The sequence below is a fragment of the Schistocerca americana genome, chromosome 4 (genome assembly GCF_021461395.2).
Source record: "Schistocerca americana isolate TAMUIC-IGC-003095 chromosome 4, iqSchAmer2.1, whole genome shotgun sequence".
In the NCBI taxonomy this organism is placed as follows: Eukaryota; Metazoa; Arthropoda; class Insecta; order Orthoptera; family Acrididae; genus Schistocerca; species Schistocerca americana.
The window spans coordinates 715078906-715104122 of NC_060122.1; the positions used below are offsets into that span (position 1 = coordinate 715078906).

At 42.9% G+C, this 25217-nt stretch overlaps 1 protein-coding gene across 5 annotated transcripts in view; it reads left to right on the forward strand.

The window, feature by feature from the left end:
* The window catches only part of LOC124614045 (juvenile hormone esterase-like), a 496653-nt gene that overhangs the window by 433014 nt on the left and 38422 nt on the right, over positions 1 to 25217 (forward strand). For all 5 annotated transcript variants that reach the window (XR_006979685.1, XM_047142877.1, XM_047142878.1 and 2 more), the window contains one exon: positions 18879 to 19064. Coding sequence is in view for 4 of the 5 variants with exons in the window: in XM_047142877.1 (XP_046998833.1) it covers positions 18879 to 19060 (182 nt within the window). In the remaining variant the exon portion in view is untranslated. The remainder of the gene's footprint in view (positions 1 to 18878; positions 19065 to 25217) is intronic.

The following is a 25217-nucleotide window of genomic DNA, read 5'->3' on the forward strand; positions in this document are numbered from 1 at the left end:
TTTGCTAGGCAGGAAATGCAGTGTTTGAACTTTTATGTGCTGCATGTTTTTCGCCAGGCTGTTGGTTTGTACAGCCACACGAATGTCTGACATTGGAGTGATAGGCATCTCCAATGCGAAGTTCAGTGCTTCAAGTTGTTCATGTATCTGTTCTTGGAGGTTTGTGAGCCGCATCTCTTCATTCCTGTGTGAACTTTCTGAAGTCGCTGAATTCTCTTGTTTGTACATCGTAATTTTCTTTATGTTCAGTGTTTGGGGTCACCACTAAAGCCCCTTAGGCTAATTAATAATTATTTTTGAGAGAGAGTAATGCGTTCAAGAATATAACTTTATTTTTGCATGTCAGTGAACACAGGAACAATATCAAAGCCAAGATATCTTAGCTAAACTGTGGTATATTTTCTGACTTGGAACTTTTACTAACTCATCTGCAGTACATTGTTCAGTAAGTCTGGACACAGATCTGACTTGTATTATAACCTTACATAGATTAGCTATAATGTCTTTCAGCATGTTTCTTATATAAGATTATAATAATTGGAACTAACATTAACTATTGTTATGTTGATTAATTGGGTTTCTGCCAGTTATCCACCTCTTTCCTGCACAATATTAATGATTGTTGTTTATTGTGTCTCCATAAATTACAATTAGACAGTTACATTTCTGAGGAACTGAATAATGGAAGAAGATTTGTTTGAATGTGAACTTTTAATACAACAATAATTTCTATTGAATTACGCTGACTTGCTTCCTTATATGTGGAATTATATTCTGCTAACAATTTTTAACTAATGAAGCTCATTATTCTGAAATTAAATGAATGCAAAAGTTGGTAACATGCTTTCACCATTAGCCACATAAATTCTGTAGTTATTTACATGCCTTTTTTATCTACTTTATCAGGAAGTTAGTAATTTGGTATATGTTTATATATGAACAATAATAACAATTTTATATTACTGATATTTTGTAATTAGTTTAGTTTTCTGGCAAACTAGTTCTACTAATGAATTTTAAATAACTGCAAGAACATAATACACAGGGTCAGTCACTAACTATTGCCACCTAGAATAACTCTGGAAGTATGATAGTAGCTGAAAAGTTTGTGGGACAAATGTTGCATGGGACAATGGGGGCCATAATATGACGTTGGTTTTTTTGTTGCTAGGTTGGGTCACATCAGAAATATGAAGGTCAATTTTTTTTTTTTTTTTTTTTTTTTTTTTTAAATGTGATGCTATAGTTTGGTACTTATTTTCTGATAATGGCTATCGAGACAAATTCAGTGATGTGTAACAGTAAGGTCTTTGAAGGTCAATGAAGATCAAAAAGGTGGCATGAACGTCCACTTACAGGAGGTGTTTGAAGTGATAGCCACTGGTATCAATGCAGTACTGCAATCTTCTTATCATGGATTGAGAGGTATTCCTTTTCACTTCAGTGTTTATCAAAGGCCATGCTCTGAGAATTCTCTCTCATATATCGTGCAAATTGTAAATATTTGCCAAATATGGCATATCCATCTAGCGTGCCATTGACATGTAAACACCATTTGATGGTTTTGCAATACAACACTAATAGGAATGGTGAGACTAGTATCATCGAATCAAGTGAATGTGAATGATGTATTCCTTCGAAGAACAAGTTGATATGCTTCTCATTTATGGAAAATGCCAACGAAATTCAGTGAGAGCCAGAGACTTAAATGTAGAAAGATACCCTCAATGTACTCTCCCTACATGTCACACATTTAAAAATATGTATGATAAATTGAGAACAACTGGATCTTTAACACATCGAAAACATATCCAGCAAAGGAAAGTTACTAACGAGAAAATGGAAATTGGTACTCTTGCCACTGTAGTTCGAGATCCTTGGGTTAGTTTGCGTCAAATTTCAAGGGAATCTGGCATGAGCCAGAGTAGTGTTGTTCATGTTCTGCATCACCATAAGTATCATCCTTACCATATCAGTCACCACCAAGAATTAACTGGTACAGATTGTATGCATCACACTGAATACTGCCAATGGGCCCAACTTCAGATTCAGAGGGATGACGCATTTATTAGTTTGATTTTCTTTACTGACGAGGCTACATTCATAAACCATGGAAACGTTAATTTACATAACATGCTTTATTGGCCAACTGAAAATCCATGTTGGCTGCGGCAAGTTGCACACCAAACACCGTGGTCAGTGAATGTATGATGTAGGATTCTGGAGGACAGAATTATAAACCCTTATTTCATCAAAGGAAATCTTAATGGTAGGCAGTACACCACATTTCTGCAAGAAACATTAGGTCTGTTACTGGAAGAAATGCCTTTAGGAACAAGGAACAGAATGTGGTATCAATACGATGCGTGTCTGGCACATTTTTCACTGATGGCTAGAAATTAGTTGCAGAGACAACTCCCAAGTCATTGGATTGGATGTGGAGGAGATGTTTTGTGGCCAGCTCATTTGCCAGACTTGACGCCTCTGAATTTTTTCTTGTGGGGATTCATAAAAGACATTGTTTATAACGACGTTCCACCTACACCTGAAGATATGCGAGAGAAAATTGTTAGAGCATGTGCTTCTATGTACTGTGTGCATTCCATGTAGCCTAAACAATTAAACTGAAAATATTTGCAAAGTAAATGATAATTGTTGTTTGGACAGGGGTGGAGGCATGAGAGATGGAAAGGATCCACTCACTTTGTTACAAGTGTTCATGTTGACACAATATATAGCCAGAGTCCAAATCACTTACACATTTGCTCAAAGAAAAATTACATAAAAGTTGGATTTGATATATGAAAAAAGTCACACGGATTCACTGAGCACACATATACTGGTCACAGGCATGGACTTGCTACTGGGACTTCGCTATGAGAAACTGCTACATTATTTTTCCACCAAGATTTCTGAGCCAAGATTGAAGATTTTGGGATTTGGTTGGCCTGATAAACTGACACATGAACATCTTAGTATTTCAGAAACTGCATGATGGTTTGGGAAACTGTTAGGTCAATTTTTTTATAATTTAGATGAGCTATATATGACAGCAATATGGTTTGTGTAATATATAGTGGATTAGAAAAATGCAAAAGGTTATAGGACTGTAGAAACACTACCATCTACCTGTAAAACACATACATGAATTATGAGTATGATAATTTTCACTTTCTTACACACATCCTAACAAAATCATGATGTGAACACATTAACATCAAACAAGAACAGGAAGATGAAAGAATATCAAAAAATTTAGGAAACACTGCACTTCTCACGTATCGATTAGTAAATCATATCACTCTCACTGGACCATGTTGTATACCTACACTGGGAATATCCCATTTACAAGTGCAATTGGCATACTGAAAATTATGGTAAACTATACAAATCCTTTATTAAAGAATTAATTTCTGAAGTGTGTCTTTCAGTCTAGAAAAAGTATAGTGGTGGAAGCATGAATTTAACAGGTACATTGACTAAATCTACAATAGAAATTTTGTATGTTTATGAACATCAATATTTATTATCTGTTAAGTTAATGAGCATCAATAAAACGGAAACATGTTATTCTAATCTCCAAAAATCATTTCTTAGTCTACCTATTAATGGAGTCCAAATTAGCACTATCCACTGCAGTAATAATTCAATTCCCAATTACTTTTACTTAATATGTTTTGCATAAAAACTAACTGTACTGTTGGTATCTGCATATTGGAACTTATAATCTGAATAATACAGAGTGTTCAAAAAAGAGAGTTGAATACTTTGAGAGGTGGTAGTACTCATTGAAACAAGAAAAATAAGTCGAATGAACACAGGTCCAGAAATACATATGTGTCAATATGTGTCATCGATAGGTCACATCGACCACACAAATTACAATCTTTGGAACATTAACTGCTCTGACGAGCCACCATATTTAATTCAGTCTGCCTTTGTACTTCATGCAGTGTTCACATGTATCAGTCTTTATGGTAAAATGTATGTGTATATAAGAAACTTGGGAACTGCTTATTATGTATATTATGATCCGTATCCAGAATCCCATATTGGTGATCTCAGACAAAAAGTTTTATGTCTTCCGCTACTTCCACGCCGGTCGTATAGAATCCACAGGTTTCACGTATGATGCCATGGCTACATCACCGAACATTCTTTATGAAGATTTGGAGGCCCAGCTCTTACAACCAGGCCAACACAACCCTCTGCCATTGATTATTTTGCAGCTAACAGACAATGATCCACAATCTTCAACTTGGATAACCTCTACTTTCACAATTCCACAACAACCGAGTGTTACACAGCTACCTTAAACAATGGACTCAGGTTTTGTTTCACTGGATTATGCACAACAACAAATGAAAAGTGAAGTGGATGATCTACTAAATAGTGTGATGATTGATTGCTCATGCAAAGTTCAAAGGCTTCAAAATTCGCACACATGCTTTGATCCTCTACACACCACAACGTCAGTTACAGTAGTGCCATGTGCAACGCCACCATTTGTGCAAAAAGCACATGCAGTCAACTATTACCAAGCTATGCCAGCCTCACCTTCCTCACAAAACAGTAACAGACATTTTTATGCATCCAGTTCGCCACAACAAACCACCGGATCGGTGGCCCAGTTTCACGACCACGTGAGTACGAGTGCACTCAACATAGCCTCTTTACCCAGCAATGTTGTATTACGACAGTGCGACCACAAACAGGTTGCACCAGTGTTTTATGGTCCTATCACGAAGGGTGCATGGCCAGTGTGCATGGAAAACCCTCATTGTTGCCACTTTAAGCTCCAGGCCACCACCCCCCTACATCCCCTTCCCCCCCCCCCCCTCCCCCCCCCCCCCCTCCCTCACCCACGAGGGACCTCAATTCCATCCATACAACTGCTCGCTCCTTCCGCAGTACCGTCTGCGAATGTCGCACCAGCCTTCCACGTCATTTCTAAGTTGGACATGATCAGTGCTATTCCAGCCCTCAGTACGTACCGCTCACCCATTCGCTTCCACGGTACTGACCAAGCCTACTGCATCATATTTTCAGGTGTCTTCAGAGACGTTACAGACAGCCGTTGTTCCAAACGTGTGTGCTAGTAACATTTACGCTCCAGTGATACTGGATCCCAGCATGAACTCTTGTGCAGTGGGACCACAGGCCTTCCAAGACACACCAAAGCCACCTTCATCTCCACCTCCAGGCTGCCTACCCTAGATACCCCCCCCCCCCCCCCCCCCTATACGAGGACAATCCAGTTTCATGATTCGCACTGGTGGAGCACCTCTTTGAGCTGCATCAAGTGACTGATGACAACTCTAAGTTCCTATGTTTGGTCACACACCTTCACAATCACTCATATTTAATTTGTGATCTCCTTCTTTTGCCTCCACTGCCACTGAAGTACAAGTTTGCCAAGAAAACAATATTGGACCAATTTGCCTGCTCACCACAGGAATTGATAATCAAGATTCTGTATGAGGAGCACCTGGGAGACCGCACTCCATCACAACTTTGGCGCCGCCTCAGGTTACTCGGGAGTGAACACACGATGCCGGACGTCACCCTGTGGGTGGTACAGTCTGCCAAGTTACCTACTGACCAACAGATACACCTACTGCTGAACTCTTTCAAGTCTATCGGTTCTTGCCTACACATCACAGATCAGCTGTATGTGCTCCTGTGGCAGAAACACCCAGCTCATCCACCATTGCTGTGTTACACTACACCTCCTGTTTACCGGCTGTCTGCAGGCAAGGGCAGGGCCTATTCTGCTTCCACGCCTTCTATGCTGCCAGGCAGTACTCGTTCACTCTCTCCTCTTTCTGAGCACTCGAGAATCGCCGACACTCCATACGTCCCAGTTTACATCCCAGAACAGATCAACAAGGACAAGCCTCCGCCGCTATCACAGTCACCACCACCGTCACATCCGGCTCATCCATACTGTTGGTACCACAAGATTTTTTTTTGGGGGGGGGGGGGGAGGGGGGGGGGGGGGACAGACAACAAGTGCAGGTTACCTTGCCAACACCCAAACACCGACCGCAGGAACTAATTGACGCCGAGTCCTGCAGGGACCTTCACAGGTGTCCCCTAACATTGCACTCTGTCCACTTGTCCCCTTGGTCTAACGGTCATTTATATGTGACAGACATTTCATCACAGTTTGTCTGCTTAGTTGACACTAGTGCTGACATGTCTACCATACCTCGATCGTTGACTCCTATCGACTTTTCACCGATGAAGTCTCTCCTACGAGCTGTCAACGCATCAACGTTACTAGCTGTTGGTTCTGTGAAAGTGATGGTGCACGTATCCCCTTCTCTGTGTTACCCATGGACCTTCTACATCATCGACATTGATGAACCAATTCTCGGTATGGATTTTTTTGTCCCATTACAAACTCTCCCTGAATGTGGTCCAGTGTTCAGTGTTACACCACCCGTCTAACACTCAGATACTGTGCTCTGGCACCCATTCTCCTCATTCTGTTTCCACCGCAACATGGGATTTAGTTCGTGAATGTTCCGTTCTCATGGGCAAGATTGTGACCTGCATCACTAACCTACTTTCAAAATACGACTCAGCGGTGCACCTCTGCCGGGAGAATGACGAGCTGAAACAACGCATTGCTCACACTTACAATGAGCTCGCTGCAGCCCACGCATTGCTGTTGAAACTGCAATCTGCAGTTCCTTCACCGGAACGAACTTCATTGCCAAGCATCAGCTTGAACACTCATCAGGTTAGATCAAAAACATTCATTGTGTGTGACAATTCGAGTTCAGTGACCTCTGCACTGCCCAAGCATCCATTACGCGCAGTGCCTCGTGTTTCAAACAGTGTCTCTAATAACAGTCGCTCATGCAGCACAACCACGCCCACTATGCAGGCAGTCATCCTGCTTATTGATAAACATTTCCCCTCTCCCACGTGCCAGCCAAGCAACTTGGTGGCCATCGCTCTCCCTTGTACAATGCCAGGGCCTCTTTCGCCCATGCCGGTTGCCCAAGGCAAAGTTAACAACAGACATTCGCTGCACGCCCCACTCCACTCCATGCTGGGTGCACAGCCAACCTCTACAAACAAGCGTATGCCATGCTCGAGTAATAGGCATGTGACTTTCGTGCTGCCTTTTCCCACTTGCGCTAACGGTTATGCCTCATCGCGCCCCACTCATCCCGAAACTCCACATCAAAACGTTACTCAGCCTTGTATGCAGTTCTCAGTCTCTTCTGTCACTGATGGAATGACACACAAGATAATTACAGGGTTTATACGACCGGGAAAAACCCGGGATATTTTTTGAATCCTGTTTTAGTTTTCAGTTAATTTTTTGTATTTTTGACTGGTAAGAACTGTTACTCTAACAAAGGATATTACTGTATCCCACTACTGCAGAATACTACTTCAACAGTAAAAGATAAACAAGAGAAAAAAACGAAAATAACTTTAATTGCAAAGGAAATGCGCCATATACAACAACAACACACAGTGCTCATGCAAGTGTCTGCCAATTGAAAATGTGTCAAAGGCTTTAGGAAGACTGTGCAGTACTTCATAATAACAAATTGCCTCCAATGAGCGTGAAGTCGCAATTTTTTACATTCGATTTGTTTTAGCAAATGGCTCTGAGCGCTATGCAACTTAACTTCTGAAGTCATCAGTCGCCTAGAACTTAGAACTAATTAAACCTAACTAACCTAAAGACATCACACACATCCATGCCCGAGGCAGGATTCGAACCTGCGACCGTAGCAGTCACGTTGTTCCGGGTTGAAGCGCCTAGAACCGCACGGACACACCGGCCGGCTTTTGTTTTAGCAGTTACACACGGGCTCATGCACATGCGCAGTTGAGTCACGTTTGAGTAGTAGATTCTCCCGCTTCTGGAAACAGGAATGTGGCTGTTGGCTGAGCAAGCAGTCGCTGCAAGCATCTAGAATCTAGATGCTACCAGAGAAAAGGGGGAGCACCAAATTCATATTCTTGAGTAAAAAAAGACTTGTTTCATAAAGCTCCTAGCATCCAGCACATGTTTGCCTATTGATTATTCATATCATTTTGAAACGCTCCCCTGTTGGTTTTTGAACATTGTTGAACACATTTTAAGTTGATTTCTGAATGAATCATAAGTTGACTTTTGAATGCATGCATTGTGTACGTGATGTGTCTGTCAGGAGAATCCTCATTGCATCTAGAAATAAACTTTCCTCAGACAAAAGGGGATGGGGCTATATGAGCTGAGGGAGTAAATCCGAACAGATGAATGCCAATCGCTGTCTGATTATGTGGTTGATTGGGTTTGCGAATGATCAGCGTTGTTATAATTGCTAGCGAAATCCATAGATTCAGACTACCAGAGTGGAAATAAATGACTGACAGGAATAACAGGTGAGAAAGATTACGTATTATCTTCTCGGTGTATCCAAGAAAATGAAATTTTGACAGAAAATTTTTCAGTCCCCTAGAACTTAGAACTACTTAAACCTAACTAACCTAAGGACATCTCATACATCCATGCCCGAGGCAGGATTTGAACCTGCGATCATAGTGGTCGCGCGGTTCCAGACTGCAGTGCCTAGAACCGCTCAGCCACCCCTGCCGGCGGGACATCACACAAATTATGGAAGAATAAGACGATTCCAAATTTATATAAAAATTTCGTAATACTACTTTTCGATCTCATGCTTGAGAAGCTGGTGCATATGAATGAAGTGTTAAACTATTTCCTAACATAAAGCTTTTTGCTTGTAGTAGGCCTAATAGGCATTTGATATTGGTACTTATTGGATTATATTCTGTCGTGTTATAAAAATGGCCATTTGTGCCAAAACAGTCTCGTGTTTTACAAAATTGCTGCCACATTAGAAAGGCCTATTTTGTTTTATCTAGCAGACAGTGACAAAGTAGATGTAATCAGATTGAGAAACTCACCAGTCTTGGGTATTATTTGTATTAACAGCTTTTTCAGTATTAGATAATGTCATTTCGATTTTTCATGTAGCAAAACGTTTGGCAAACTTTGATGAGGTAATAGATTCTTTTGCAGAAAGGAAAGCATGCCATGTAAAGCTGTAGCAAGATTAGAGAGAAAAAATGCAAGGAGCTAAGGTTTGAAGAAATGTGTAATTTCTTGCTTATCTCTTGTCAGTATTGGTTTTATATATCCTATATTTAATTTTATGTCACACAAAACAGCAAATTACTAGCTATTAGGCAATAAAGAGTTCAGATATTCTGAAGAGTTCTTGTTCTCTCGATTACAAATAAACCCATCCGCTATTAATTGTGAGATTTTTTTTAAGTTGGGGCAGGCTGTCAAACCGGCCAACTGGGAGCAGGAGAGGCACCACAGGACATTTCAATTTCCACTCTCCTGAATATAGTTTGGACGTGCGGTAGAAAAATGCTTTATGAAGAGGTGTGGCACTGCATTTTGGCATACATAAGACCAAATAATATGTCTTACATTTCCTCAAATACATATGTTTTATGTTTCAGACTTTTCAGAAAGATGTGTGCTACAAGATGAACATATTTTAAAAATTTGATTTTTTTTTTTTTTTTTTTAAATATTGATGTGGTTCTCAAATGTCATACATTCGGGGCTGAAGCACAGAGCAGTCTGAGCTATAGTGCGTAGACTCCACATGACCCATGTTTACATTTAGTGATTTTGCTGTTTCCCCTTTGTTTACTCTCACGTCAAATGAAAACAAAATGGACTTCTGTGGTCGGCAGTGATCAAGTGAATTAAAACACATTCACATAATTACGGAAGGCTGAAATATGTCATTAGTTTCAGATTTTATTGTATTTCCACCTTTCTGACAGTCAAGCATTAATCACCTTGCGGAACAATGAAGTTATTTTTGTCTGTTTGCTAAAGAAATTAGGCTTTTGTTAACCTTTTCTGCAGAGGCAGTCAATGTATTTGAAACGAAATGTTTAATTCCACAGTACTGGCTAGTTTCAACTGTTCATAGCATTTCATGTGCATGTTTTCATTTTCTAGCATGTATGGCATTATGCCATAATAAAGACCCAAACATGATATAATACAGTTTCGGTGCTCCAAGAAAATTTACATCCCGAAAACAGCACTGAAAAGCTTAATATCAGGTCGAGGTCTATTTCATTGGGAATCTGGACGTATTAATGTGCCCTTTAAGTATGCACTTAAAATGTGCACATTTTAATATGGTTCACGAAATTCCGATGCTCTTGCAGTATCCTCTGATGTTTTGTTTCTTTTATGACAACATATGATCTTTCAGTGTTTTACACGTGCATACATACGGACTTCCTATGTCATGATAGCTACCCAAGCACGGTGCCGCCTGTTATCTGCACTCTCTGGCAACTGCTGAAACAAACTTATTGCTAACAGGTCGCGGAAGAATATTGCGAATGGTGGTTTGAAAAGCGTTACTTTCAAAGTAAATATCCTTTTACGTAAGTTGAGCTATGTGCAAGAATGTACCATGAATTTATTAAATCACAGAGCGTTTGACTCTCATTTAAAAATCAACTCTTTGATGATGAGCCATTTAGAAGAATTTCGAACCGTGAAGATCAGACATTTATGTCATTATTAAAAAATTTACTGGCACATTTGTGTGATATATCTTAAAGTGTAACACGTGCAAAAAAGATCAACAGTATACGAGAAAGCTTAGCTTCTCTTGCAGCTTGAGACCAATATTATATGTGAAAGCTTTGCTTTTCATATAGCAACACTATGTATATTAATTTAAACTATTAACTTTCCCTGTTTGTGTGTTCATGCTACTTAACAGTGATGTTGCTGTTGGCTGACTACATCACATGTCCTATGCTCTGAATATCCGCTGTCATCGGCTGGCAAGATCACACGACACAAGCTACGAATGGCTTATGAAAGTGCATCGAAATCTCAATTTCAATGTTTCGGAAAGTAACATGCGGTGTTTGGTGGAATTCCAATGTGTGCTGTCGTAATACGAAAATACGCAGCGTACATGTTGCTGCACATCAAAGATATTTCCAAAAGGTGTCTTTTTCCCTGAGTTTCGTTTTTCTAAAGTGCCAGGAAATTGTACGTCCGTGCATAAAACCATAACCATTCAAAGGATTGATAAGGGAAAATACACTGTCACCTGGGAGAAAATGTATTTTTAACCGGGAAATCCAGGAAAAATCTGGGAATTTTTTTTCTTTGTCCATGTATACACCCTGTAATTACCACTGTCAGCCCTCCTATTAGACACAAGATTAGATTCCTCAACCCCATTAAGTTGTGCGTGGCCTAGCGGCAAATTAACGAACTTCTGGGGGCAGGCATCCTACAGCCATCGGACAGCAATTGGTCTTCACTAATTCACCTCATCACCAAACACGACATTTCTTTTCAAATATGTAGTGATTACAGACGTTTAAATGCTCACACTGTCATGGACAATTACCCCATGTCAACGTAAACGATTTCACTCATATGTTATCGGGTGCCACAATCTTCAGTGTGATTGACAGCAAACGTGCTTATAACCAGATTCCCGTAGCACCGGAAGACGTTCCAAAGACTGTGATCATCACACCGCTCAGTTTGTTCCAGTACAGCTTCATGCCATTCGGTTTAAAGAATGTGGCACAAACGTGGCAACATCTCATTGACTCAGTCTTACGACGATTCGAGTTCTGCTTCGCATACCTGGATGACATAGTCATTTTCAGCAAATTGACTGTAGACCACGAAGATAATTTATTCCAGGTCCTCCAGACTTTGGTATCCAACAGTGTCGAGGTCAACAAAGAAAAACTCCAATTGTGTCAGTCTTCTGGGACATTTATGGGTTACACTGTCTCTGCAGATGGAATGCAGCCTCCCAGATCCTGCATGCAGGCTATCACGTCACTGCCACCCCCAGCTACGTACAAAGAATGCAGATGTTTCCTAGGCACTACAAATTACTACCGCCGTCATCTACCTTCTGCTACCACCGTGCAGGCCCCGCTGGTGGATTGCTCTCCGGCAAACCGACTTTGGGTGTTAAACCAGTCCGTTGGACTGAACCCTTGCTAGAGGCTTTCAGGGTTCTTAAATCAGCTTTAGCTCATGCAGTCATACTCGCCCACCCTGATCTGTGTGCTGATTTGTTCATCACTACAGACACAAGTGACATCGCGGTCGAGGCAGTATTACAACAGAGCAAAGGTGACACAGTTTCACCACTTCATTTCTTCTCCAAAAAACTGTCTACAGCACAGAAGAAATATTCCGCTTTTGATAGAGAGCTTCTGCCGGTGTACGAGGACATCAAACATTTCCACACTGACATCGAGGGCCATCCTTTCTTCATTCTTACTTATCACAAACCACTGGCAGACGCCTTCTGCAACCCACCAGAAGATCCTTCCCCCCAACACTTCCACCACTTCGACCTGGTCTCTCAATTTACTACAGACGTACACTACATCAAAGTCATGGAGAACATCCCTGCTGATTTCCTCTCACGAATCAATGCCGTTTCAAGTATGGTCGATTTATCTGACCTCGCCGCTCTACGGGTTTCAGACGAGGACACTCAGGGTCTGGTCATGGACCTGCAGTCTTTGCTCATGTTTACCAAGGCTAAGTTCCCTGGCATGTTGGACAAAATGTGGTGTGACTCTTCTACGGGCATTCTGTGGCCTTTGCTCCTGACCACGCTGCACCGACAAGTTTTCAACACCTTGCATAATCTCGCCCACCCTGGCATCTGAGCCACTACTTGCCTCGTCACCAAGCGTTTAGTGTGGAAAGATGTGAAATGGGACTGTCAAACATGGGCATGCAGCTGCATTTCCTGTCAACAAAACAAAATAGGACATTACACCTCTCCACCACTCGGCAAGTTTGACATCCCTAAGGGACGTTTCTGTTATGTACATATCGACCTTATCGGTCCCCTCCCTCCATTGGAGGGCAACAGGTATATCCTGTCCACAATAGACTGAATGTCTCATTGGATGGTAGCCATCCCCTTACTCAACATCACAGCAGAAACTGTGGCCAAAGGATTCATTTCTTCTTGGATCACTAGGTTTGGCTGTCTGTCCACCATCACAACCGACCAGGGTCGACAGTTCGAATCTGCACTTTTTATAACTCCCTGTAATCTTTGCAGTATTGAAAAGATCCATACAACAGCCTACCGCCCGCAAACCAACAGGTTGGTGGAACAATGGCACCGCACCTTTAAAACTGCGCTCAGGTGCCATGACTGTCTCTGGTCCGAGGCACTTCCTTGGGTGTTGCTGGGCCTATGTTCTACATTTAAACCAGATTTACATAGTACGATTTCCAAATTCATTTTCGACGAAAACCCGGTTTTACCTGGGGAACTATTTCTGCCCCAAGATCTTGCGGATTCCCCCTCCTTCCCAGATTTTATCAGAAGGATGCGTGCACACTTTAGAAACACCCACCTGTCAGCCATTCCCCACCTGACACTTACATGCCGACCACACTCAGCACTTGATCACATGTCATGCTCAGGGACGATTCTGTCAGACAACCCTTACAACCCCCTTACCGTGGCCCCTTCCAAGACGATGTCTGACATTATGATAAAAGATCGCTCACAAACTGCTTCTCTACACATGGTGAAGACTGCCTTCGTAGACTCTGACACCCTTCTGCCATCCCAATCGGACTGTCCGAGCACATGTTCTTTTGATGAACCCGCTAACGAGTCCGTTCAATCTATGATTGGGTGTTCTCCATCCAACGAGTCACCACCACAGTTCGCAGGTTCCCCAGGCATGTCATCATAATCCCCATTCACAGGTTTTGAAGACTTTTCAGGTACTAGGGATGCAGAAGCCCCATCCTTCATTTTGCGCTGCAAGGTACCACCGGACCACGTCGTTGACATGTCAATTATGGTGTTAGATAATTGTGTGCTTGTACTGCTCACCAACAGCACAGACCCAACCCTCACCGAGGAACTCAACATCAAGATAGTGCACAGCTTGTCCCTCCCACAAGAGAGCGACCCGTCATGTGTTCGAGCTTTCATTTCTTTGGACGGCTCAGTATGCATTCAGGGAATGTATGCTCACACGCCGCCTCCTCTCCCATACCACTACTCCCGAGTTGGCCGATGCATCATTCCTCCCAGCTGGTTTTTGGATTATGAGTTGGACCGGCAGCTGCCTGCCGCACCTCCGCACACTGACCCAACAGAGATGGAGCTTCTGGTTGTGTGCCTGCTGCCTCGCATCACTCACGCCAACGCTGACACCCACACGACCCCCAACACCCCCTCAGGGCTCATAGTCCATACTCCATACTGCGAGGGGGGGTGGGGGGGGTGGGGTGGCTGTGTGGCATCGATAGGTCACATTGACCACACAAATTACAATCTTTGGAACATTAACTGCTCTGACGAGCCACCATATTTAATTCAGTCTGCCTTTGTACTTCATGCGGGTTCATGTATATCAGTCTTTATGGTAAAATATATGTTTATATAGGAAACTTTGGAACTGTTTATTACGTATATTAAGATCCGTATCCAGAATCCCATACATACTTTCTGAGATCGATGAACATGCATCTAGAAATGCATACTTTCTGTGATAAACATGTGTTTACATGAGGTGTTCAACATGGTGCCCAGTTGTGACAATGCACCCCTCTGCCTTCTGGCATAAGGAATGATGCACTCTTTGAACTTTACCCAGTCTTTGTTGTACCTGCTGGTGCAGTAAAGACATGACCCTATAGTAGCTGCATGTCACTGATTGGCGTGGCGTAGACCAATTCCTTCCAATGTCCCGATAACCAGAATCTAGGGGATTGAGGTCTGGAGAATGAGCAAGCCAAGGGGTCCCCCTGGCCAATCCAGAGGTCCTGAAATGTCCGCATAAAGATGTTCACACACATTGTAATGAAAGTGTGCTGGTCCTTCCCATCATGCATGAATCACATTTGTATTTGTTGCTGCAGTGACATGGCCTCCACCAAGGTAGGTAATACATTATTGAGAAAGTCTAAATAATGTACTCCATGTAACCTTTGTGGTAGTATGTATGGCCACATTACTCTGTAACCAAGTATGCCTGCCCAGCCCACCCTGTTAGCCATGCGGTCTAACGTATTGCTTTCCAGGTGGGAAGGCATGCCAGTCCCCGGCACAAATCCAGCTGATGGATTAGTGTCAAGGTCCGGTGTGCCAACCAGTCTGTGGATGGTTTTTAAGGCGGTTTTCCATTTGCCTCAGCGAATGTGGGCCGGTTCCCCTTATTCTGCCTCAGTTACACTATGTCAGTGATCGCTGTGCAAACACTTTCTCCACATACACATACACCATAATTACTGTACCACACTAACATTGGGCTACACTCATCTGGTGTGAGACATTCTCTGGGGGCCCACTGAGGGCCGAACGGCATGATAACCCTGGGTTTGGTGTGGGGCAGTGGTGGGATGAGTGAACTGCTGTAGCCTGTTGTATGGTTGTGAACCACTGAGGGCTATGGAGGGGATGAAGCCTCTCCATCATTTCTAGGTCCCCAGTTCCATACAATACAATACAATGCATGCCCCTATGATGATTGAGAATCAGTGTTGATGTCCACTTTCCCGAATTGCTTGGGGATTTACATCTGCCCATACACGCTGGTTATGGAAATTCACAACACCATCTCTTGTGAAACCTGCCTCATCAGTAAATAAAATCTTGGATATGAACAGTGGATCTGTGGTGTAGATGATATGTGTATAGCAGTTCTTCACAAAGTACCCCAGATAAGAGAGTGAGACACATGTTCTGCTGCTGCTAATCATTGCATACTGTTCCAATGGGTTTTTTCCACCAAACATAGCACATGCTCTTCCATGTCAGATGCGCAGACTGTGTGGGACCTTCCACTGTGAGTCTTCTGAGGTGTAAGGCTACCTATGTCCCTCAGATGCTGGAAAAGTCTGCCAAATAGCTTATCAGAGTAGAGGGCAGGGGCTCACAGGGTATGTCCACTTGCTAAACCATACCAGAATATCATACCCACCATTTCACTTCTCATGTGGTAGGCTTCCATGCTAAAAAGTGGCAGGAGAGATGTATGACACTATTTGTATGTACAAACAGTACAATAAAAGTAAACACATAAGTGAATCCATGTTTGCGAGAAGTAAATCACCATTATACATACCCAAGCTTGACAGCATTGTACAATAAGGCACACAAACAAGACGAAAATTAACATAGGGTACAACATGACTAGAACCACACAACAGACTGCAGTCCACCTAAGGGTAGGTAGACTTCTGTGAGTAAGACGTCATAATATCCAGCTGACACATTTGATGGAGCACCAATGCAATGACTGTGCTAATACCTGCAACCAGTAGTCACACAGCCCTTCCTCTGAACATATGTTTATCTCAGAAAGTATGCATATCTGGACACATGTTTTCTGGACTTATTTTTCTTGTTTTGATGAGTACTAGCACCTGTCAAATTATTCAACACTTTCTTTCTTTTTTTACACACTGTGTATCTATATGAAGCCCATCCTGATTAATGTTTTGAAATATTTGGGTACCTATAGAGAACTAGATTAAAGCTGAAAAATGAGAAGGGAAAAAATTATTATAACAGAATCATAAGCCGTGTCTGTTTCAAATAGATAATATAATGGTCAGCAGAGATTAGGAACCAGGTTTTAAATTGTAAGACATTTCCAGGGGCAGATGTGGACTCTGACCACAATCTATTGGTTATGAACTGTAGATTAAAACTAAAGAAACGGCAAAAAGGTGGGAATTTGAGAAGATGGGACCTGGATAAACTGACAGAACCAGAGGTTGTAGAGAGTTTCAGGGAGAACATTAGGGAATGATTCACAAGAATTAGTGAAAGAAATACAGTACAAGAAGAATGGGTAGCATTGAGAGATGAAATAGTGAAGACAGCAGAGGATCAAGTAGGTAAAAAGTCGAGGGCTAATAGAAATCCTTGGGTAACAGAAGAAATACGGAATTTAATTGATGAAAGGAGAAAATACAAAAAAGCAGTAAATGAAGCAGGCAAAAAGGAATACAAACATCTCAAAAATGATATCGATAGGAAGTGCAAAATAGCTAAGCAGGGATGGCTAGAGAACAAATGTAAGGATGTAGAGACATATATCACTAGGGGTAAGAGAGATACTGCCTACAGGAAAATTAAAGAGACCTTTGGAGAAAAGAGAACCACTTGCATGAATATCAAGAGCTCAGATGGAAACCCAGTTCTAAGCAAAGAAGGGAAAGCAGAAAGGTGGAAGGAGTATATAGAGGGTTTATACAAGGGCAATGTTCTTGAGGACAATATTATGGAAATGGAAGAGGATGTAGATGAAGATGAAATGGGAGATATGATACTGCATGAAGAGTTCGACAGAGCACTGAAAGATCTAAGTCGAAACAAGGCCCCGGGAGTAGACAGCATTCCATTAGAACTACTGATAGCCTTGGGAGAGCCAGCCCTGACAAAACTCTACCATCTGGTGAGCAAGATGTATGAGACAGGCAAAATACCCTCAGACTTCAAAAAGAATATAATAATTCCAATCCCGAAGAAAGCAGGGGTTGATAGATGTGAAAATTACCGAACTATCAGTTTAATAAGCCACGGATGCAAAATACTAACAGGGAGAAAAAGGCTATTTACAATTTGTACAGAAACCATATGGCAGTTATAAGAGTCGAGGGGCATGAAAGGGAAGCAGTGTTTGGGAAGGGAGTGAGACAGGGTTGTAGCCTATCTCCGATGTTATTTAATCTTTATATTGAGCAGGCAATAAAGGGAACAAAAGAAAAATTTGTATTAGGAATTAAAATCCATGGAGAAGAAATTAAAACTTTGAGGTTTGCCGATGACATTGTAATTCTGTCAGAGACAGCAAAGGACCTGGAAGAGCAGCTGAACAGAATGGACAATGTCTTGAAAGGAGGATATAAGATGAACATCAACAAAAGCAAAATGAGGATAATGGAATGTAGTTGAATTAAGTTGGGTGATGCTGAGGGAATTAGATTAAGAAATGAGGCACTTAAAGTAGTAAAGGAGTTTTGCTATTTGGGGAGAAAAATAACTGATGATGGTCGAAGTAGAGAGAATATAAAATGCAGACTGGTAATAGCAAGGGAATTGTTTCTGAAGAAGAGAAATTTGTTAACATCCAGTATAGATTTAAGTGTCAGGAAGTCGTTTCTGAAAGTATTTGTATGGAGTGTAGCCATGTATGGAAGTGAAACGTGGACAAAAATAGTTTAGACAAAAAGAGAATAGAAGCTTTCAAAATGTGGTGCTACAGAAGAATGCTGAATGTTAGATGGGTAGATCACATAACTAATGAGGAGGTATTGAATAGGATTGGAGAGAAGAGAAATTTGTGGCACAACTTGACTAGAAGAAGGTATCAATTGGTAGGACATATTCTGAGGCATCAAGGGATCACCAATTTAGTATTGGAGGGCAGTGCGGAGGGTAAAAATCATAGAGGAAGAAGAAAGAGATGAATACACTAAACAGATGAAGCATGTAGGTTGCAGTAGGTACTGGGAGATGAAGAAGCTTGCACAGGATAGAGTAGCATGGAGAGCTGCATCAAACTAGTCTCTGGACTGAAGACCACAACAACAACATTAAAACAGTAGTTGCATTTTAAGAGTTTCATTGAATTTACACTTCACCAGTTCATCAATGTACATCTCACATAAATTTCTACCTTGCTGTCAAGAGAAAATAAAATATTCTTAGTGAATATAAATATTTTGCAGTTTGACACTGAGTTTTCATGGATGTTTTGACATTAATATAAACATCATATTGCATCAAAATGACATTTCTTAATATCTGCAGATGCCGAGAGTCAACATTTGCAGTTCTGTTCTCGTCAGACTTTTGGACATGGTCGTTTGGCTTTTTGGAATTCTCTACCACTGGTAGAGAACAGTATCAGCAAGCCTGATTACAAGGAATTAGCACCCCATTTGGTTCTCCTGTTGTCTACAGACAATATCCTGCCAGGCTACTGGTTCTGAAGAGGTGAGACTGCTAAAACATTTTAATTATTTTAGAACTTATTTCTCCATATAGTACCTACAATTCTGAAACAATTAACATAGCTATGGAAGAAATAATGTGCATTAAAAGTACCCCATCTGCTAGTAAGTACTGAGAATATATTTATATTGGTAGAATGAATAATAAAGATTCTGATCTTAAAATAATTGACCTAATTCATCTCTAGTGAGTGCATGCAGAATAATGTGGATTGTAGATGTGCAATCAATCAGCAGGGCACATGTGGGGAGAGCAGTAGTTCTGGTGGTTACAAGCAGGTGCTGTAGGGTAAATCCGAGTGCTGGAGGGGAAGTGCTGTTCTAAACTGAAGCCTACGCTCGCATTTTTTGTAAATATTAAGTGGAACCCCTTTGTGCTCACACTTACATGGTGAGCATTCCAAAAGATCTGTCACCTCTGCTTTGGTTAATTTCTACATTCCCCTAAAATGCAACAAAAGCAGCAATTTATTTATGCCTGGCTTGTAAACAATTTGTAGCTTTCAGAGAAGCACCATAAGTGTTAAATTTTGAAAAAAACCTACATTTCTCTTGTTACCCTATTAAAATTTGCTTCTTCTGTCAAAACACAGTGCAGTTTACAATGTCACCTCACTAACGTGTCATGCAGGGACAGTTGTGAGAGAATTCTAAACCAGCCATTGGTTAAGCTTATTGAGGAACTGAGGAAAAATAAGGTTAATACGTTACGAAAAATCACTTCCTTGGTTAAAAATAAATGTGTAATGTCTTCACATTTTTCATTTCACCACCTATCTATGGCCCATAAAAACTACATTGTTTAACTTAAAAAAGTCTGCAGTTAGTGGAAGAACGTGATAGATGGTGAACTTTTTCATAATAGATATATGGCAAAATACTCTCCTCTTTGCAGGCTATCATATGCCAAAATCTCATTTCAATATCTAAAATTGTTTTCAAAATATGATGATTTTTTTGATATTTCACTCTGACTTACATCAGATCAATTTTCTCAAGATATGTGACAGACAGAGGCCTTCAACCAACTTAAAGCAAAAGTCAATATTTTAGCTAAATTTCATGTGCAGCAACATATTATGTAGTATGCATCAAACGTAAAATCGTTGTGACCCCTGTTTCTCATTACAAACGTTTTCAAATTCCGTGCTGTGTCTTACTTACATGCAAATATTACGTCATCTATAAGCATTAACAAAAGGGTGGGCACATCATCATGAAACTGACATTTAAAGCTATAAGTAAAGCAAAAATGCCATTTTTTTATCAAACAGATTCTGTAAAATCATTTGAGAAAGAATGCAGGGCAGGCACCTTGATTCTGCCATTGGTGACTGGTCAGAATGGGAGAAGAACACTGCTAGCTTCCCCTTCTGAGCAAACAAAGGACCTTGCCTAGCACTGACTGCCCTGGCAGCCATTCGTGGAGACCTGGTGTTGTGGCTGAAATATTTGTGTTGACAACACAGACGACGTAGCTTTTCTGCTGAGACTAAAAATCCTCTAGATTGGATATTATTCCTGACAATAAACCATGGAAATAAATTTGAAAAAATTTGTAATTCAGCATTATCAGCATAATTTTATAAGCATAAAGCAAACAAAACAGAAACTTATTGAAGTATATGTGCTAGCAGAATAGAAATGCAGAAAATCCAAGTCCAAAAACAATTTATTGGACTTGCCAAAACAAAACAATAAAACAATCTCCAAAAAAACATCTGACTCAATCCCAACTGTGGATTGTCACAAACACAAAATGACAAATAATAGTAGAAAAGACCTGACTCTTTAAGGGGAGAGAGCACAATCAAACAATTCTACAATGTCAAGACTTTCGTCGATTATACCAAGTCCATTTGCAAGAGATCAACCAGCTAGAAGAGGCATCTGGACATGGCTGCTGGGGTAGCAGCTCTGTATATTTCCAAGGGGTGTGTCAAACTGTCCTTCACCAGCAGTGCACCACCCTATAAAGCCCATGTAGTGGATGTATCTGCCAGAACTATTTGCGATCACATGCCTGGCATATCAAAGTAGTTCCTGGGCTAGCTGCGACCTCTGGTAAAGCTGTTCTACAGGCTCCGTGAACAGGTAGCCATCCCTGGCCGCCATTGGTGGAGACCTGGTGTTGTGGCTGAAATATTTGTGTTGACAACACAGACGACGTAGCTTTTCTGGTGAATAAATGCCCTGTGATGAAGGCATCCCGTGCTGGCTGGACTTGAAGTGGGATGCTATGATGTCTAAAGTAGGCCACCGCAGCAGAGCTCCCCATGCCCCCCCCCCCCCCCCTCGCCCCCGGTGTGAGTGGAAGGCTCATCTCGATGTTGGGCCTCAGGGCCAACGGCAACAGGAGACCAGTAGTGGTCACAGGCACAGGATCCACCTCCATGGGCATAGGGACCTCTGCCAGATGTCCGCCTGGGGTGTGACTGGTAGCAGTAGCGGAGGTGGCTGTTGGGCATGGAGAGGAACACTGGCATCCCTGAGGGTCAACAGTTCTGGAGACAGCAGAGGAGCCAGCTGCGGACCACACTGGGTGTGAAGTTGGTTGGTGTGCTTCTGGCACATCATGCCATCGTCGAGGGTGACTGTCACCATAGCACGACTGATGAGTGACAAGAGCCTGGCGGGGACCCACCAGAGACAATTCCAGGTGAACACCATTGCCCAGACCAGATCCTGTAGAGAAAAACGGGGCCATGCCAAACATGGAGGAGCTGGGCAGGAAGAAGATTGAAACAGAAGAGAAAAGGGGGACTGAGAAGGGCGGCCGTGATGTTTTTCGGCTGGGGATGACCCATACTGAACTGTGAACCACTAGGAGAGATGAAAGGTGGTAAGGGTATCATCCAGAAGGTGTTGAAGATGCAATTTCGACATGTGGACTTTGAATGTATGGACAAACCATTTGGCTAATTCGTTAGCTGCAGGATGAAAGGGAGTAGTATGAACCAACTTGATGTCCAAGATGGTGCAGAAGGAGGTAAATTCAGCAGATGTAAATTAAGGGTCGTTGTCAATCACCAACATCTCCGGAAGGCCCTCAATGGCAAAGATGTGGGAAAGAGCTTGGATGGTTTGGGGACATGCGGAAGGCATAAGGAAACCCATTGCCTGCATCTACAAGCATAATCCAGGAGGAGCCGAGGAACGGGTCTTTAAATGGGACCAAGGAGAAGGAGCAGGAGGCCACAGGAACAGGCATCAAGAGGACACCGAATGGAGCTGTTGACAAGAGGGACATGAGACCACCATGTGGGTGAATGCAGCGTCCATCCCCCTCCAGTAGACGTGCTGACAGGCAAGTCATTTTGTCAGGACAGTCCCCCAATGACCAATGTGCAGAAGCTCCAAGGCCCTCTGGTGGAGGAGCACAACACACCAATGATCATTTTTCATTATCACCCAAGATGAGGAGGACCACATCTCTGACAGATAGGTACTGGTAGTGGTGCTGGTAGGCCCAGACCTCTGGCTGCAGCAGCTGATAACAGTCTGATGGCCACCTATGCTGAACATGGTGCATCAGTGCCTGGAGGGTTGGGTCATCTGCCATGCGCTGTGTGACTAGATTGGAATCTAGCGGCAAATCAGCTACTGCCTCAGCAGCGGCATCATCCAGGTGGAAACAGGAAATCAGGACAGTATCAAACTCAGGGTTGGCACCCATCGGGAGAGAAGATCCACGTTGGCATGGAGAGCTGTGGCCCAAAATCGGATGCTGTAGTAATATTCCACTAGGAACAAGGCCCAGCGCTGGAGGCGGTGAGCAGTCCTCGTGGGGATGGCGGACATAGCACTGAACAACAAGACCAAAGGCTTGTGATCAGTGTATAAGGTGAAGTGACAGGCATAGATGAAATCCTGGAACTTCTTAAACCCAAAGCTGATGGCCAAGGCCTCCTTCTCAATTTGGCTGTAGTTACACTAAGCCAGGGATAGTGTTTTGGAGGCAAAGGCCACCATACTCTCGACTCCATCAATGATATGAGACAAGATAGCCCTTACACCATAGTCTGCCACATCGGCAGCCAAGGTGAGAGGCTTGGTAGGGTCATAAGGGACAAGGCAAGCCAGCGTCAGGAGAGAAGACTTGAGAAGTGGAATGCCCTATCACAAGCAGGCGACCAGTCCCAGGTAACATTTTATGGAGGAGGTGGTGGAGGGGTTCCGCCAAAGCCACAGCATGTGGGATAAAGCGGCGGTAGTAATGGAGTTGACCCAGGACTGACTTGAGCTGGGAGATGTCCTTCAGGGGTGGCAGCTGCTGAATACTGGGGCGTCAGTTGAATGCCATTATCTCTCAAAACATGGCTGAGGTAGGTCACCTGAGGATAAAAAAAGACATTTCTCCTTTTTGCAATATAAGCCAGCATCCTGAAGAGCATGGAAGAGGTGCTGGAGGTTCCGGGCCAAGTCCAGGGTGGAGACGCGAGCAACTAAGATGTCATCAAGGTAGTTAGCCATCCCCAGAATGTCTCTTGTGAATGTTTCCAAATAGCACTGGAAGATGGCCGGAGCACTGGTGACTCTGAACAGGAGGTGGTTGTAATGGAAGAGCCCAAAAGGGGTATTGATTACCAAGATCGTTTTCGATGACTCATCCGTAGGCAGCTGGAGGTAGGCTTCCCGCAGTTCAGTTTTGGCAAACACCTTGACACCAACCAAGCAGAACAGGATGTTATCAACCTTGAGTATAGGATAGGAGTCAATAACAGACTGAGTGTTGACAGTGACCTTAAAATCCCCACAAATGCGAAGAGATCCATTCAGCTTCTCAAGGACCATGATGGGTGCAGCCCAATGACTACTGGGGACCGAGATCAGGATGCCCTCAGCCTCTGGGCGATGAAGTTTCTGCTGTAGATCGTCACAGAGGGTAAACACTACTGAGCTAGCCTTTTGGAACTTCAGGACTACTGAGAGGAGGAGTTCGATATGGGCTTCGAACCTGGAGGTTCCCAGAGATGTGGCAGGGAACACATCTGGGAAGTCATCCAGAAGCTGCTGCAAGTGATTGTCTGCTGATAACGACTGGACAGCTGTGTCCAAGCCATATATCTCGAGGCCCAGTAAGGGAAAAAGATCCATTCCCAATAAGTTGGTGGCCTCAGGGGCAGCGAGGACCAAAACCCAAGCTGTGACATCATGAGTAAGGCACTTGACCCAAGCCAAGAACCACCCCTGCAGTTGGATGACGTTGTTGCTGTAGCTCTTCTGGGAAGTATGGAATGGATGAAGAAACGATGAACCCAACTGACAGTGGGAATCCCCATCAATGATGGTGGTGGAGGACCCCGTATACACTTGAAAAGGGAGAGGAGTGCTGTCCACCCACACAGTCAGAGTGATCGTTCCATCGTGTGCAGAAAACTGACTGCACAAAGGAAATTGGTGGCAGCAGGTCCGTCTCATCCATGGAGTCGGCGGTGTCCAAAGCAGTGTGGTCCACGGTCATCAATGACAACCGACAGACCTCAGCTTTGTGACCCTGCTTTCCACAGGCCAAACAGGTCACCCTCCAGAAGTGGCAATCTTCCTCTGATGTGTGACGAAGCATTGACTACAGGAGGGCAACCATTGTCACTGCTGCTGCTGCCACCATTGGCACAGGTGGGGACCAGCACCCTGGTCCTGGAGGGTTGGTGCAGCCTCAGGAGGTGGCCTCCGGCATGGTTGCGGTGATGTGAACTGGCATCATGGGGGGCAACGGGCGAAGACCTGTGCCGGGGACTGCAGTGTGGAAGCAGAGCAAAAGAACTGCTCATAAGCACAGGTAATGGATAAAAAGGTGTCTAAAGAGGGATCTTTCAGCTTCAGAAGATGAGTCCATAAGGTATCATCCAGGGCAGGGAGAAGAATCATATCATGAATGAGTGCAGAACCATAAGACCGCTTGCAGTGGGTGTTGCCACAGAAAAAGTGACAGTTACAGGAGAGACTTTGCAGCATAGCAATCCATTCCCTCTATGACTGCACGGGAAGCTTCTGACAACAGATGAACAGATCCACCATGTGGATCTGAGAGTCAAAATAATCCAAGAGGCTAGAAGTCAATGCCTCGTAGGAGAGAGCATGAAGTTCTGTATCGAGATGCAACTGTTGCAGAAGGTGATAAACTCCTCGGCCC